The sequence below is a fragment of the Armigeres subalbatus genome, chromosome 1, assembly GCF_024139115.2.
Source record: "Armigeres subalbatus isolate Guangzhou_Male chromosome 1, GZ_Asu_2, whole genome shotgun sequence".
Lineage (NCBI taxonomy): Eukaryota > Metazoa > Arthropoda > Insecta > Diptera > Culicidae > Armigeres > Armigeres subalbatus.
In genome coordinates this window covers 297,677,851-297,692,249 of record NC_085139.1, presented here as the reverse complement: position 1 = coordinate 297,692,249, position 14,399 = coordinate 297,677,851, and the positions used below count along the sequence as shown (strand labels likewise).

Genomic DNA, 14,399 nt, shown 5'->3' with positions numbered 1-14,399 from the left:
TGTACTTTTTAGGGAAGTTTCGCTAATACATGTAGTTTCAAGTTTTTTTTTTGTATCTGAATGAAGTCAAGGCATTGTTATTATTTATTACTGATTGTGGTCCTCAAGATTGTAAATTTCTTTTAGCTATTTTTAAATTGCATAGAGTATTTGATAATACAAACAATTAATCGTGTACTATTTATCTTCTTTCCAGACACACAACCTTTGACTCGTGATCAAATGAACCACCTCAACCGCTTCAACCAATGAAGAAACTAAAGCAGCAAAACAAGAAACTTCATAAAAACGGTCAAGCTTCACATCAACCTTCACCCTATGGCAATCCGTCCAGCAGAAATGGCCCCATTCCTGCCTGCTGTCAGTTTCCTTCCTCGGGATGTCCCGGCTGCTATCCTTCGTATTCACCGAACACCACGACGACCCCCTGTCACCTGCCCTACCTAGCCGGATCTTCGTCCGAGCCATGTTCATGCCAGCAGCAAATCTATCAAAACTCCACCCATCGGAATAATGACTACCGAGGAGGGTGCCATCCGCCCACGGCTGCCATTGCTTCCACTTCCGCTCCATCCATCATCAAACCGACGAATATTGTGGCAACGATGGAACTGTTTGAACCACGTGCTTCCACGTCATCGGGACACACACATCAGCAGGACTATTCTTATGCGTATTACGAACCGGGTGCTGCCCTGCGCCACTCCAACATTCCGTCCTATATGTTCGATCCCTCGGGAAGTGGTCCGTCCTCGCAGAATCGCCCCTCTGGGGGGAGTAGCTCGATGCGTGCTCTGATGGCTCTTGGCGGTAGCAGTCAGCGAAATCGTTTGTACGTGGCTCGCCGGAGTGGGTCAGCGGGACGCTTTCCGGGATCGCCTTGCGAGAACATCTACGAGGAGATCATCCACGAAGAGAATGAACAGATGGGAGTGGCGGCGGCGTCGGCGGGACCTTCGTCCAGTGGTAGGTTATCACTGATGTCATTGAATCCGAGCGTGATCGTGGAGGAGGAGTTCCGGCAGGTGCAGAACTGTCACCGCAAGGTGCTCGGCGAGTTGAATTTGTCCGTCGAAGCGATGCTGATGCCGGGGAATGGTGGTGGAAGGGTGCAGGAAGAAGATTATCAGCGAGGAGTGGTCAGTTATAGGCGGAAATCCTATGGAATGGGGACGACCAGCGCGGATTTGGACAGTGGGTTCTCCGGAAGTAGCGGAAGTACGAGCTACATTGGGAACCTGAGAGCGAGGAAAACGGAAGCGAGGATGTTATCGCTTCAGCAGCAAAGTCATCATCAGTCGATGATGCTATTTGAGGGATTGGGACAGGAGGATACGCGGAGCATATCCAGCTGCAACTCGATGGACCGGTCCAGTGGGGGAGGATCCGTGAGGGCACTGTGTAGCAAGGGGAAGAATTTGAGCAAACTGTTCAGTGGGAGTACGCGATCGTTGAAGCGGATGCTGGAATCCAGCGAGGGGTCCAAGAGGAAGGGCACCCATTCGACGCCGAGTTCGCCGACGTTTGTCAAATCGAACAAAGTCGGGTTTTGGTCGAAGAAAAGCTGGACCAAGAAGCTGTCGTCGAGTGGAGCGTTGCATCGGAGCTTCGAAGGTGAGTAGTTTTCTAATTAAGTTCCTAATTATCATAGTAGGCTGGAAAGTTGGTTCAATTTCCGAAATGATCAAAGTGAGCATAGGCTGTCGAGCTCGTCAATTGTTTTGTGTAGTATGCGATCTAATTTTAACACTTCCAACACCATTTGAGTGCTAAGTAGGATGTAGTCGATTTGAGCGCATTCTGTGGCGAATGATGGCTGAAGCTGGTCTGTCGTTGATGTATTCGAGCTCATAATACCGCCATAAATATCATCGCTAAGGGGTGTGAGATTCATGGCGCGTTTGATGTGGAATTGTGCGCTGGGTACGATAATCATGAAAAATTAACCGACTACGTCTCGCGCATCGCCATCACTATAACGAGTCGATGTAGTTACATGGTAGGGAGCGGGGCAGTATCACATGATCCCTTGCAGTCTTTCACTGTGAGTTTGCGGTGGAATATGAATTAGTAACATTTGATTATTTTTTAGAACATTCCAACATGCTTTCATAAAACACACGCTTTTGGGTGACTTCGATAACTGAGATTCTAGCCTAATGATATTCCATGCGCGGAAAACATATTTCTGCGCAACCCTACATAAAAAACCACACCACGCTAGACCAATTTGGGCCAATCTATCAAGTTCCGGTCGCTGACAAAACCGAAAGGGCACACCTATCCTATATGCATATCATACGAATGCAACCTGTTGTTGGCTATTCGGCCGTATCTCCTTAATTTAATCAACCATCATCCGTTCGTTTCCCTTCTGGCTGCTTGGCCTGCTGAGAAAGTGGGCGCGCTTTCGCGGTGATGGCTTGAAATATTTCAAATATTTTATATGATTTTTATTTAGAATAGTGCGCTTTGTTATAGTACACAATTTCAAGACCCGATGACTATTGCATTTATGCTATGTGAAAAATAGAGGATTTGGTTTTTACATTTTTTGAATGTTATCACCATGAGACGAGTTTACTATTTCATTTGATTTTTCTCAACTTCTAACCCAGCAATTCGAGAATAGGCCCTTTATGATAGAAAATTGTGTTAAAATATCTTAAAGTGCAAGCTTGCGCTTTGCTCTTTTTTCGCTCTCAGAAGAGATCCCTGGCCACACGCTGAAAATAATTTACACAGCGCAGTGATGAACTGAAGAAGCATACACGCTCATAATCCTTGACACAAAATCATATTGCACTAGCATTAGGGTGGTTCAAAAAATCGATTTTGCTCCACAGCGCTCATCTGTTTTTTATCATGTTCTGAGTGTCCTCTGAAAATTTGAGCTCATTTGGATTTAAACTGATTTAGCACAAGACGTTTCAAGTTTGCATGCAAATTAGTGTGAGGAAATTTATTTTTTCATTATACTGATAATGACGCTTCCTCATTAAGCGCAGATTAAAAGAAAATCTACATATAGCTAAAAGGAATACTCAAAAGTTTTCACTCAGCTTATTTAATCGTTCCAATAATTAGTAATCGAATTTAATCTATACCGTGGTTTTTAGGACCTAATTACTGCTCGTGGCACGAAAGATAGCACAAACAAATGCAGGCTACTATGTTGCATTGCACATTCAGTGATGCCCTCAAAGAAGTATAACGGTCATGACTGTCCTGTCTTAAAATCGATTGCCTACTAATTATTGGGGCGAATCAACATGCGGTTTTCGTTGGGTGAAAGCTGTTGAGTATTCCTTCTAGCTATGTAGGTTTTCTTGCAACCTGCGCTTAATGGGGAAGCGTTATCAACAGCCATTACTTGGCCATAACTTCTGAGCCCATTGTCCGATCCCGCCAATTTTCAATAGAAAATAATGAAACACGATTCTGCGTCGAATGTTGTTGCGAGCAAAACGGTTAAGGATTAGTGCCTTAAAAATAGTGAGATTATTTTGCGCACACACATACACACATACACTCAGGTGCCCTGTGTGGTGTCGCCATAGCTAAGATCAACGGGGTGTTCTATTGTAGCTGCTATGCCCCACCACGGAACCAAAATCGTCCGACCTCGTAGAAGCCGGTTGTCATGGCGGTTGTCATTAGCCAATGACGGCTCAACCAGCACTTTCGGTAGGAATGGGGTGGAGTCGTTCATTGATGTTACGTTCTGTAGCCCCGGCCTTGCCGGGGGACTGAACTAGAGGGTCGATGAGGGCTACACCCACAGCAATCACCTAGCCATCCGCTACGTGATCAGCTGTAGTGTGCAACAACCGAGGTTGAGGAATCCCCGTCAGGTCCGTGGGTGGAAGTCCCAAAGCTCCGACAGCGAAGTTTTCACCGCGGCACTGGTCCTGGAAGGTAACACTGACAGTCTTACAGCTTTCCTGTCACGTGCATGCGATGCCAGCATGCAGTGGAGGGCACCACCGAGGAACGGTAGACCTTCAGCATACTGAAGTGGCAGCGGTGACGAACGTAGAGTTACTTGCGGTGGCCCAAACCCTCGACACGAACAAAGCTCCGTGGCCCGACGGAGTGCCAAACCTCGCTCTGAAAGCAGCGATCATGGCTAACCCAGACATGTTCAGGACAGCCATGCAATGATGCCTCGACGATCGCAGTTTCCTCGATAGGTGGAAGAGACAGAAGCTGGTGCTGTTGCCGAAGCCTACTGCCTACTGGACACCACGGGGAAGTTGCTTGAGAGGATCCTCCTCAACAGGCTGACCCCGTACACCGAAGGTACGAACGGCCTGTTAAGCAATCAGTTTGGGTTTCGTAAGGGTAGGTTCACGGTGGATGCTATCAACTCGGTTGTGAACTCGATTCTGTGCGATCGTGACGCTCGACGTCAAGAATGCATTCAACAGCACAAGCTGGGTTACTCCGGTTGGGCATTCCGGTGGGCCTGTTCAACATTTAGGAAAGCTATTTCTAGAATCGCGTACTCTTATACGAGACTGATGAAGGGGAGGGTAGTGCTTCTATCACAGCAGGAGTCCCTCAAGGATCTATCCTGGGCCCGGTGCTGTAGAGCACTATGTACAGGAAGTACAAAAGGCAGTGGTTCGCGTGGGCGACTGTGAGATCATTTCCAAGCGGGAGGTGAAGCTCCTCGGGGTGTTGGTCGACGATAGGCTGAACTTCGGCAGTCACGTAGATTACGCCTGCAGGAGAGCTTCGACAGCTATTGCGGCATTATCCAGGATGATGTCCAATAGCTCGGGGGTGCGCTCCAGCAGACGCAGGCTATTAGCTGGGGTTGCCGTATCTATCCTTAGATACTGGTCCACTGGGTGTTGTGTAAATGTCCTGTCCGTTGTCTAATGCTAGGTGGTCTGTGCGACCTCTGGTCGAAGACGGTGACCTTGTCTTTTTTTACGTATTATTCATATGTCCTCGTTTCGTAGATGTGAGGAGCGGAATGTTTGAGGTGTGCGGGAGGGACACTACCCCGGATAATCTTATCCAGAGGATGTGTCAAGAGGTTGAAAAGTGGAACGCGGTCTCGGCCGCTACCACTCAGATTGCCAGCATCTTGCAGCGCAACTGGCGCGCCGAGCAGCAGTTGGATAGCGCCGAGGGCGAGGTACTAACGGGTAGCTAGACAAGAGGTAGAGAAACTAGCGGGTAGCTAGTGTTGAGATTTGAAGCTAGTGGGTAGCTAGTATGTGGGCGTGCGTAGTCGCACGGACCCCTCCCAGAAGTAATGCCGCAAGACTGTACCGGGGAGACTCAGGGTCTGTGAACAGGGTGGTTTTAGCGGGTCGGCGGCAGCCAGCCCCGTTCGCCGGTAGCCCACCGGTGTCTGGATGCAGATTCCCACCCTACTGAAAAAAAAAACAGGTGCCCTGTGGTCGAACACGATCTTTTTATAAAACAAGTGGCCGCGCGAAGAACAACATGGTATCGTCGCTTTCGCGGCGTCGGTCAACCGGGCGGGTTCCAAGCACGAGGACGGAAAGGGGTCCTCGTCAAGGCTGGGGCAGGCGTAGGCACCGCGTCGGCAAGTCCCTCTGTGTGATGGCGAATCGGCCCTATCGCAGAGAGGTCAATTTGGGGAGCACGCGGCATCATCATTCTTGATACCAGTCGTGCAGAGGGAAGCAGGCGCGAAGTCGACCCTTCCCACCTTCCGAGGACATAGGGCGTGGTAAGGCCACCTGGAAAGCCGGCAACGTGCTGGCACGATACCATGGTGTTCTTCTAAAAAGCGAGTTACGATGTTCGGTGCTGCAAGGACACGCAGCTAACCTCGAGGGTGCGTTGTGCACTGGCCCCCCTTTGAAGCATTACTTTCTGGTTGTACCGAAGGGACTATGGGCTTGGCGGCAATGGCGCCCTAATCGGCCCTAACCCCGCACTTCCTGGTCAACCCAGGGTGTCTGTTGAGCAGATTCCCCCTCCCTTGCTTAGGAAGAAAAAAAAACACACATACACACACACACACACACACACACACACACACACACACACACAGTGGGTCTGGGAAGCTGAACCCCGGCCAGGTACCTCCAAAACCTGGGGAGGAAGGACCAGGAAAGGTCCGTCCACCCAGGAAAGACGGTGGTAAGGGGTTACGGCAAGCTGAGACCTCTCAGCCGCCCCAGGCCAGGGAAATAGAGAGGTATGACGCCTCCTGGACCCTGGTCAAGAACAAGAGGAAACCGGAGACGTCAAAGGCCGAAAAGAAGGCCCAGGCGAATGAGGGTAGCAAGAAGTCTAGGGTAGGCGCCAATCGCTCCAGGGGCGATGCCCTAGTCATCAAAACGGACGAGGCTAAGTACTCGGACGTTTTGAAGGCGATGAGGAGTGACGTCAAGCTCGGTGAACTCGGCGCCGACGTACGTCGAATAAGACGTACCCGGATGGGCGAAATGATCCTTGAGCTAAAACGGGGCGTCTCGCTAAAGGGCCTACAAGAAGGTGGCTGAGGAAGTTTTAGGTGAGACGGTCAAGGTGAGGGCACTCACGACGGAGGTGAATCTAAGGGTTAAAGACCTGGACGAGATCACCGAAGTCGAAGAGCTCGTCACGGCACTGCGGCCTCAGTGTGAAGTGGAGACGCCAACGGAAAGGTCCGACAGGGACGCAGGTAGCATTGGTTCGGCTACCTGTAGCGGACGCCTCCAAGGCAGTCAAGTTAGGGAGCGTCAAGGTGGGATGGTCGGTGTGCCCTGTGGGCATATACGAGCAACTCGAAGCTTGCTTCAAGTGGCTGGAACCGGGGCACAAACAATGGGACTGCAAAAGCCCTGACAGAAGCACAATACTCTCGGTCTGAGCGGCGAGCAGCTGGTAACAGTACTCTCGCGTTCATGCGATGCAACCATGCCTAGGAAAGTCCACTGTAGGAATGGGAGGCCACTGGCTTACTGGTGGACTCAAGCAATTGCGATTCGTGTGGCGTTCGTGGCTGCTAGAGCCGCTCTGAAGACTGAGATTAGATCAAGCAAAAAAACCTGCCTCGAGGGCCTGTGTCAAAGTGCCAACGCGAGTCCATGGGGTGACGCCTATAGGGTAGTAATGGCCAAGACACGTGGGGAGATGCCCCCTACAGAGCGGTTTCCAGAGATGCTGGAGAGAATCATCGCGGGGCTCTTCCCACGTCACGACCCAAGTCCCTGGCCTCCCTTTGTGGAGCTGCCAGGGGCCAGGGTGGCCGACGAGGGAAGAATAACCGTGGGGGAACTTGCGAGGATTGCACAGTCCCTTAGTGTAGGTAAGGCGCCAGGACCGGATGGTATTCCGAACCTGGCCATCAAAGCGGCCAATGCTGAGGCTCCCGAGATGTTCAGATCTGTCATGCAGAGATGCCTGGACGAGGGAGTCTTCCCTGAAGCATGGAAAAGGCAGAGCTTGGTCCTATTGCCAAAGGCGGGAAAACCACCGGAGGATCCGTCGGCATATAGACCAATATGCCTGCTTGATACGGCGGGGAAAGTGCTCGAGAAGATCATCCTCAACAGGTTGTTGATACGCACGGAGGGTGCGGATGGTCTATCGAGTAACCAGTTTGGTTTCTGAAAGGGTAAGTCGACCATAGACGCTATTTTGTCGGTTGCCAAATCCGCGCTTTTTTTTTTTTTTAATCTTTATTAAAGTGATTTTTAAGATAGTACAAAGTTCATCACTAGAACGCGGAGATAGCTATCCAGAGTAAGAGGAGGGGACTTCGCTATTGTGCAGTACCCAAGTAACACCGAAAACATCTTTTTTGCGGAGGTTTAGGATACTTGTTGTATGTGAAAAGATTTTTGTTAAACATACAGCTCTTTGACCATAGTAGATGTTTTGTATTACATTCTTACGACTTGCTGATAACATGTCATTTTTTAACATTTGTTTGGGGTTTCAAGATGTTTTGTTTTACACTCTCAAGACATAAAACATGTCGTCAGGATGCTTTCACGAACTTATAAATAACATGTTTATGTTTTGACAGTTGTTTAGTTGGAAGATGTATAGTTATGATGCGGGCTCATCTGAAATCGGCGTTTTCAACTTTATTTCAACATGTCTTCAGATCTAAGCAATGGATATTTTTCATCGACTCTATCCTCTGTCGATAACTCGCCATATTGCTGTTCTGGAGATTGGAGCATGTGTTTTCAGATGAATTTCTATATTTTATGTTTTTGATATATTGCGTATTTTTCTCCAATCAATGGCGCATGAATTTAGGAGAAGTAAAAAAAAAAGTAGTAAAAAAGTTCCACGAAGAGTCGTGAGTGGCATATAAAGCATTATTTTCACGAATTTCAAATGCTATGTACCTATGTGTATTATAATTTATTTTATCAAAATGGGATTCAGAGCTGAATTTATGCAAGCATTTTTTCATCCAATCTTGTAAATATTATTTTGGCATGAACATTTTGTTAGGAAAATTATTTTGAGCTTTTTAGTGGAATGTCTTCACTTGTCATAAGACGAGTTTGTACCTTCCCATTTAATTCCACCACTTAAGTTCAATTTCAACTATTTTTGCGCTGTTTTGGTCGTGTGAAGGCAATGAAAAAGGTTTATATACCAAACTGTCCCGCGGAGACGAGCCAGCCTCGGGCTGCAAGTCTCTTAAATAAAGACAAAAAAAAACCAAAACTGTCCCGATCAGTCTGTCTTACCCCTGTACTTAATATTAGGTACTTTTCCCTCAAATCGGGGGTTTAGTGTGGGAACCCAAAATTAAATAATTTTTTCTTGAAATTAAGTAAAATTCACTAAATAAAATATACTTAATTTTAAATAGAAACTAGCCAAAAGTTAGGTGAATTTCACTCAACTTTTGTAAACATGAGATTACTTAAAGTTGGGTTCCCACACTTCACTGCCCTTGTTGAGTGGTTTTGCTCTTCATTTTATGACAACAAATGGAAGAGGGAGCGAGATGCAAGAGAAAAAAAAGTACCTAAAATTAGGTACTTTTATCTAACCGTGTATATATTCCTCTATCTATAGTTCAAGCCATCAACGAAGCAGATCAATTTTTAGTTCAACAATCAATGGTTTTTGAGTTCGACAATCAATGGTTTTCCTCCCACACGTGAAAAGTCATTGAAACAGATACAGGGGTTGGACAGAATGATCGGGACAGGCAAAAGTTTACCAAAAGTCAAATGAACATAACTCCGTGAAATATCAACCGATTTCTTTGGTTCTGACAGCGTTCGACGGGAAAATAAATCAAGTTTTGGAAAACTAGTTCAAATCCATGGTCAGGCTTATTTAAGGGCATGTCAAAATGCTATTTTTTAGCGCTTGTATTTTTCACTTGGGTGAAATGGAAACCCTTTTTATCAGAAAAATATATAAAGCTCTTTTAGTGGAATGTATTCAACCGTCTAAGACGAATTAAGTACTCTTCATTTAATTCCACCAATTAATTTTCGATATCTTTGCAGATACCACCACAACTGTGTGGCCGAAATACGTATCTGCAAAGATATCGAAAATTAATTGGTGGAATTAAATGGAGAGTACTTAATTCGTCTTAGACGGTTGAACCCTTTTTATATTTTTTACGGAAACTACAGCTTTTCTTGAGTTGATTGATATGTTGACGTCACAGATTTGACAACAAACACCTGAGATATCGCCGAGTTCGTGAAATCTGTGAAATCGGTTCCACCAATTGCCGCACGCACGCTATTGCTCTCGTAGACAGCGTCCTTGCACCAAATGGTAGCCCATGGGCATAGTTATACCTTTTCCAATTATATTAATATGAGTATCAAACTTCATGGTTTGTAGTTTCTGTAAAAAATATAGAAAGGGTTGACATTTCACCCAAGTGAAAAATACTTCCGGTATCCTCTCGACACCCTGGGCTTAGTGTATCCATTGTACTTGCCACACAAGATACATACTCATGCAATGGCGGGCATAGGAAAGCTTTTAATTAATATCTGAGGAAATTCTAATAGAATACTAAGTTGAAATGTAGAGCCATTGAAGAAGAAGAAGATCTTCGGTATCCAGTGGTCTGACCATGGATTTGAACTAGTTTTCCAAAACATGATTTATTTTCCCGTCGAACGTTGTCAGAACCAAAGAAATCGGTTGATGTTTTACGGAGTTATGGTCATTTGAATTTTGATAAAACTTTGCCTGTCCCGATCATTCTGCCCAACCCCTGTATGTGTTTGTTTCACATAAAACGGGCCTCTCCTGGAACAACCGGAACATTTTTGATAAGTAAACGTACGTACAGATTTCACGTTTTATGAGTTTTTGATTTTTGGCGTGCGGCTCTCTCATTTGAGGGATTCGTTTTATTTCCACGCTTTGAAAATAAATGCCACCTAGTACAAGTGGTTGGTAACAGTTCGGCGATTTTATAAGAAAATATTTAATATTCACAAATCACAGTTCAAAGTTCATGACACGAATTTTTGTAAGCGTTTCGCTTTGTAAATTTTTGACACGATTAAGCACCAAATTGCCATTCTATGCATGAATGCCGCACATCATTTGTATCATTAAAATTTAGCGTGCTTGCACCGCTGGTGTTCGTGCGAGCTACATCTCCTGACGGTGCAGCTTCTATCCACCGCAACCCCGTGAGTATGCCATGCTTGCATGCAAGTAGCCATCGTTATTCCTGCGATCGCCCACGATGGGGAAGTGCGCGCGAAGGCAACCGGCGCGGGTGAATCATGTATCGTTGCTTCCTCCCCCCTGTTTATTTCTGCTGTATAGTTCTTCGATGCTCTTCCAGTTTTTCGTACATTTTTACTATGCTTTGCCCGTCCCGTCACTACGATTGTAGAGCGACCAGCCAGCGCTAGTGCAGTGCAATTGAACTAAAACTATGCACAATGCACGCACACACAGCCGGCGCCAGCAGACTTCACTGAACCGCACTCGTGCCTCGGAGATGGGTTTGTTGGTGAGAGTCGGCTCGGTTCTCCGTTCAGTTTGGATGCGGCCACAGCCAGTACCCCAACGTTTGTCGGTTCCATTCAACAGCGATCGAAACGGGAAAGGTAATTCTCGGGAGCAGCTGGTCTGGTGTTGCATACTGAACGACTACCATCAGCGGCTTTTCACTCCGGTGTGGTCCGGTGGAGTCTAGAACCGTCAGCGTCGTCCGTCCGTCATTTCGGTTCGTCGACTCGCGTGGTACGGAGTGGATTCGTTGAGTGTGGATTTGTGCGCCCCAGCTTCATCATCCACCGCGCGCGGTGTGTCCGGAATAAATGCGATTCTTTGTTCGTTTCGTGAACCCCACAAACAGGGACTCAGAACAGGTGCAGAATAATTTGTGTGAAAAGGATTTTTCGCTTCGCTGAGAAGGAATAAGAAAACAGGATTCGTCGTAAAGTGTGTGGTTGCGGAGAACGAAGAACCAAAGTTGCTCCCCGTCGAGTATAGAGTCATTGACAGTGAAGAGAATCTGATGTACAAATAACAGGAGTGTAGTGGTGTTGCAGCGTTTATTTTCTGCGAACGGCGGCCCTAATTGGAATAACAATAGAAGAAAGGAAGATTGACCTCCGCGAAATAGAAGATAATCGATTGTATGGCTCGAGGGGAGTACAGTGCCGTTTCCGTCGTTTGTGTGCTTTATGAGCTGGTTGGCGAAGCTGGCATGATTGACATCTAAGCAGAGTGGGAAGCGCAGAGAGCAAGTGACGGCGCGGCCGTGTTAGTGCTCGTTTATTGTTGATTCAATTCTTCCGCGACAGAGGAAATGCCTAAATGAAGTGTAATCGCTTGACAGCGACCGACGACACGAACGGATTTTGTGCGTGCAACGCAGAGTGTGTTTATGTTGTGTAAATTGAGAGAGCAGTTAAATTATCTACAAGTGAATCCATAGTTTTCAGTTTAGTCCGCTGACTCACGACGACCGAGCACAGTAGGCGCTGTTGAGCTTATCGTGAATGACATCATAGTAGGCAACGGTCAGCCTAGTGCAAGTACTTAGCAGGCGGTGTTGCGGTACCTTGACGGCCAGGTTAGGCAAGTGACACTCGCGCGGAATTGGAATCATGTCAGCTCCCCCTAGTTAGAGAGAGTGGCGAACAAACAAGCCCAAGTGGTGTGGTACTTAAAGGGAAACCCGTACTCGTACTTAAAAGTCGCGAAATCGATCGTCGTGCGCTGCATTGAATCTAAAATGAATAGATTTGCTGTTGGTGGTGCATCATCGCTCAGAGCTACGGAACGGCACCAACCCTCGGCACAAGAAGAAGTGAAAGAAGTTACACCAGACGATACAATCGTAGTCGAAATAGTTGAAATTCGGTATCACGACTTTTGCCCTGCATACATTAGCTAGTATACATAACTACAATCGGAGTTTGATCAGATTGCACATAGAACAGCGAGGCAACCATCATGATGGAGCGCAAGAAGAAGCACCACCACAAGAAGAAGAACGGCAAAGGAGGCCATGGTGGGGGCGGTGGTGGCAGTGGTAACAAAAACAAAAACGACAACAACAATGCTGGCGGTAACCAGCAGCTGCAGCAGCAACAACAACAGCAAGAACAACAGCGACAGCTTCAGGAACAGAATGTGATTAACAATAACAAAAATAATAATATTAACAGTAACAATAACAGTGACGGTGATGCTTGCGATACCAGCATCAGTACTAAAAGGAAAGGAGGCAGCGGTTGCGGCGGCGGTGGCAGCGATGGTGTGTCGGCGACGACAATTTCCAGTAATGGCAACAAGTCGCCGTTGCCTTCAGTGCCGACTGGAACCGACGACAATGGGGCTGAAAATGGCGGTGTTGTGCTGATTAAATGTAAGTTGGAATTTGTTGTTTTTCGTGAGAAAGGTGCTGCATTGAGGTGCCTGCCGTCACAGCAATAAGTTTGGAACGAAGCGGCGCCATTGAATGTGTAATCGAATTTTAGTAAACTTTGGGAATTTTGCTTTACAATGATGGGAAAGGTACCTTGGCATCAAATGAACAAATAGTTCTGTTGCTTTGATGGGTTGGTGACATGACAACCAGTCGCTGCTATTAATAGCTAAAAATCTTATCCAGATCTTGAAGCATTGCTTTCAATATGTACTGTTTCATGATGATCATATACATATGAATTTTTGTCGTTTTCAAACAAGGATCTGCAATGATAATATTTTACATAATAGTTTCAAATGTATCCGTAAAGTGTTATACACGTCTGAGCCTACCAATTAAACCAACTTGGAGAAAAATATATCAAATTTATCTTCTTCCTAGTTAAAAAAAGTAGAAGATTATATCCGAAACACGACCGCAAATTGAACGTGCACTGGGATGGGGAAAATCAAATTTTCAGAAAGTCGAGGATGATCAAAACTCACCCGCGATCTTACTTTTAAATTATCAAATGATAAAACTCACCAGCGATTAAGAATCGTTTGAAAATTGTATCTTGATTTGAAGCATTTACCGTTACATTTTGAACTCTTTTTCCTTAGGGGAGACTGGGTAGACTTGATCCCCTTTTCTGATTTCCGATGTATCACAGCCAAAAATAAATAAACATACGCGATTTCCACACAGACTCTCTAAGAAATATAGTATTTAACTTTACTGATGTATGACAGTCCTTAAATTATTGTTATTATTGATACACAATCGATTTTTTGGAGTGCTGTCAAAAATCGACTTTTAAAATATTCGGGGGAAATTGATCCCTCTCCAAGAACTTGCTTTGATAAAATTAGCAAGGTGCCCTCAGATTTTTAAAATATTTTTCCTTCAAAATACGCGGAATTTTCGAATTGCTGTGCGTATGCGTGAACGATTTTTGTTATTGAATTCGACAGCACGTGCAATTTGGGGACAGCACGTGAAAATTTGGGGAGACTTGATCCCCTTTTTATGATATCTACGCAATAAATAATTTTTCCTGACAACCCTTCATCAAATCTGTCAAATCTACAAAAAATTAGAAGCCTGAGAATAGATTTATATTTTTTTGAATTTTTTCGCCAATTTTTTGTATGGGTGACTAATGGGGGATCAAGTGTCCCCATATTGAGCCAATAACTTCAAATCCAAATATCCTAAAACTTTGATGGAATGTTAACATTTTCATCAGTACAGATCATTTAGCATATTTATGGCTTTGTGCTGTGAAAAAACGAAAGCATTTGGTCATTGTTATGAAAAGTTGTTCATTTTTGCTTGGCCAATAAAAAAATCTTTAGGAAGGTCAAAATATACAAACCACCCTGCAGAATAAATAAGGTTGTCAATCCAAAAAATAACTCACCACATAAAGGTCATTTGTCTAGAGGATCTATACTAAAACATACGCTAGAACAAAACTACTTTAGTTCGCGATAAAATAGGGGGTGATCAAGTCTCCCCGGGGATCAAGTCTACC

General features: G+C 45.6%; 1 protein-coding gene across 5 annotated transcripts in view; it reads left to right on the top strand.

Annotated features, from left to right (window-relative positions):
- The window catches only part of LOC134207776 (uncharacterized), a 322,722-nt gene that overhangs the window by 59,755 nt on the left and 248,568 nt on the right, over positions 1 to 14,399 (top strand). For 3 of the 5 annotated variants that reach the window (XM_062683673.1, XM_062683672.1, XM_062683671.1), the window contains one exon: positions 197 to 1,614. In XM_062683673.1, coding sequence (XP_062539657.1) covers positions 249 to 1,614 — 1,366 coding nt within the window. In that variant the 5' untranslated portion in view covers positions 197 to 248. Of the gene's footprint in view, positions 1 to 196; positions 1,615 to 11,077; positions 12,821 to 14,399 lie in introns of those variants that run through there. The other 2 variants (XM_062683675.1, XM_062683674.1) reach the window with 2 other exon arrangements.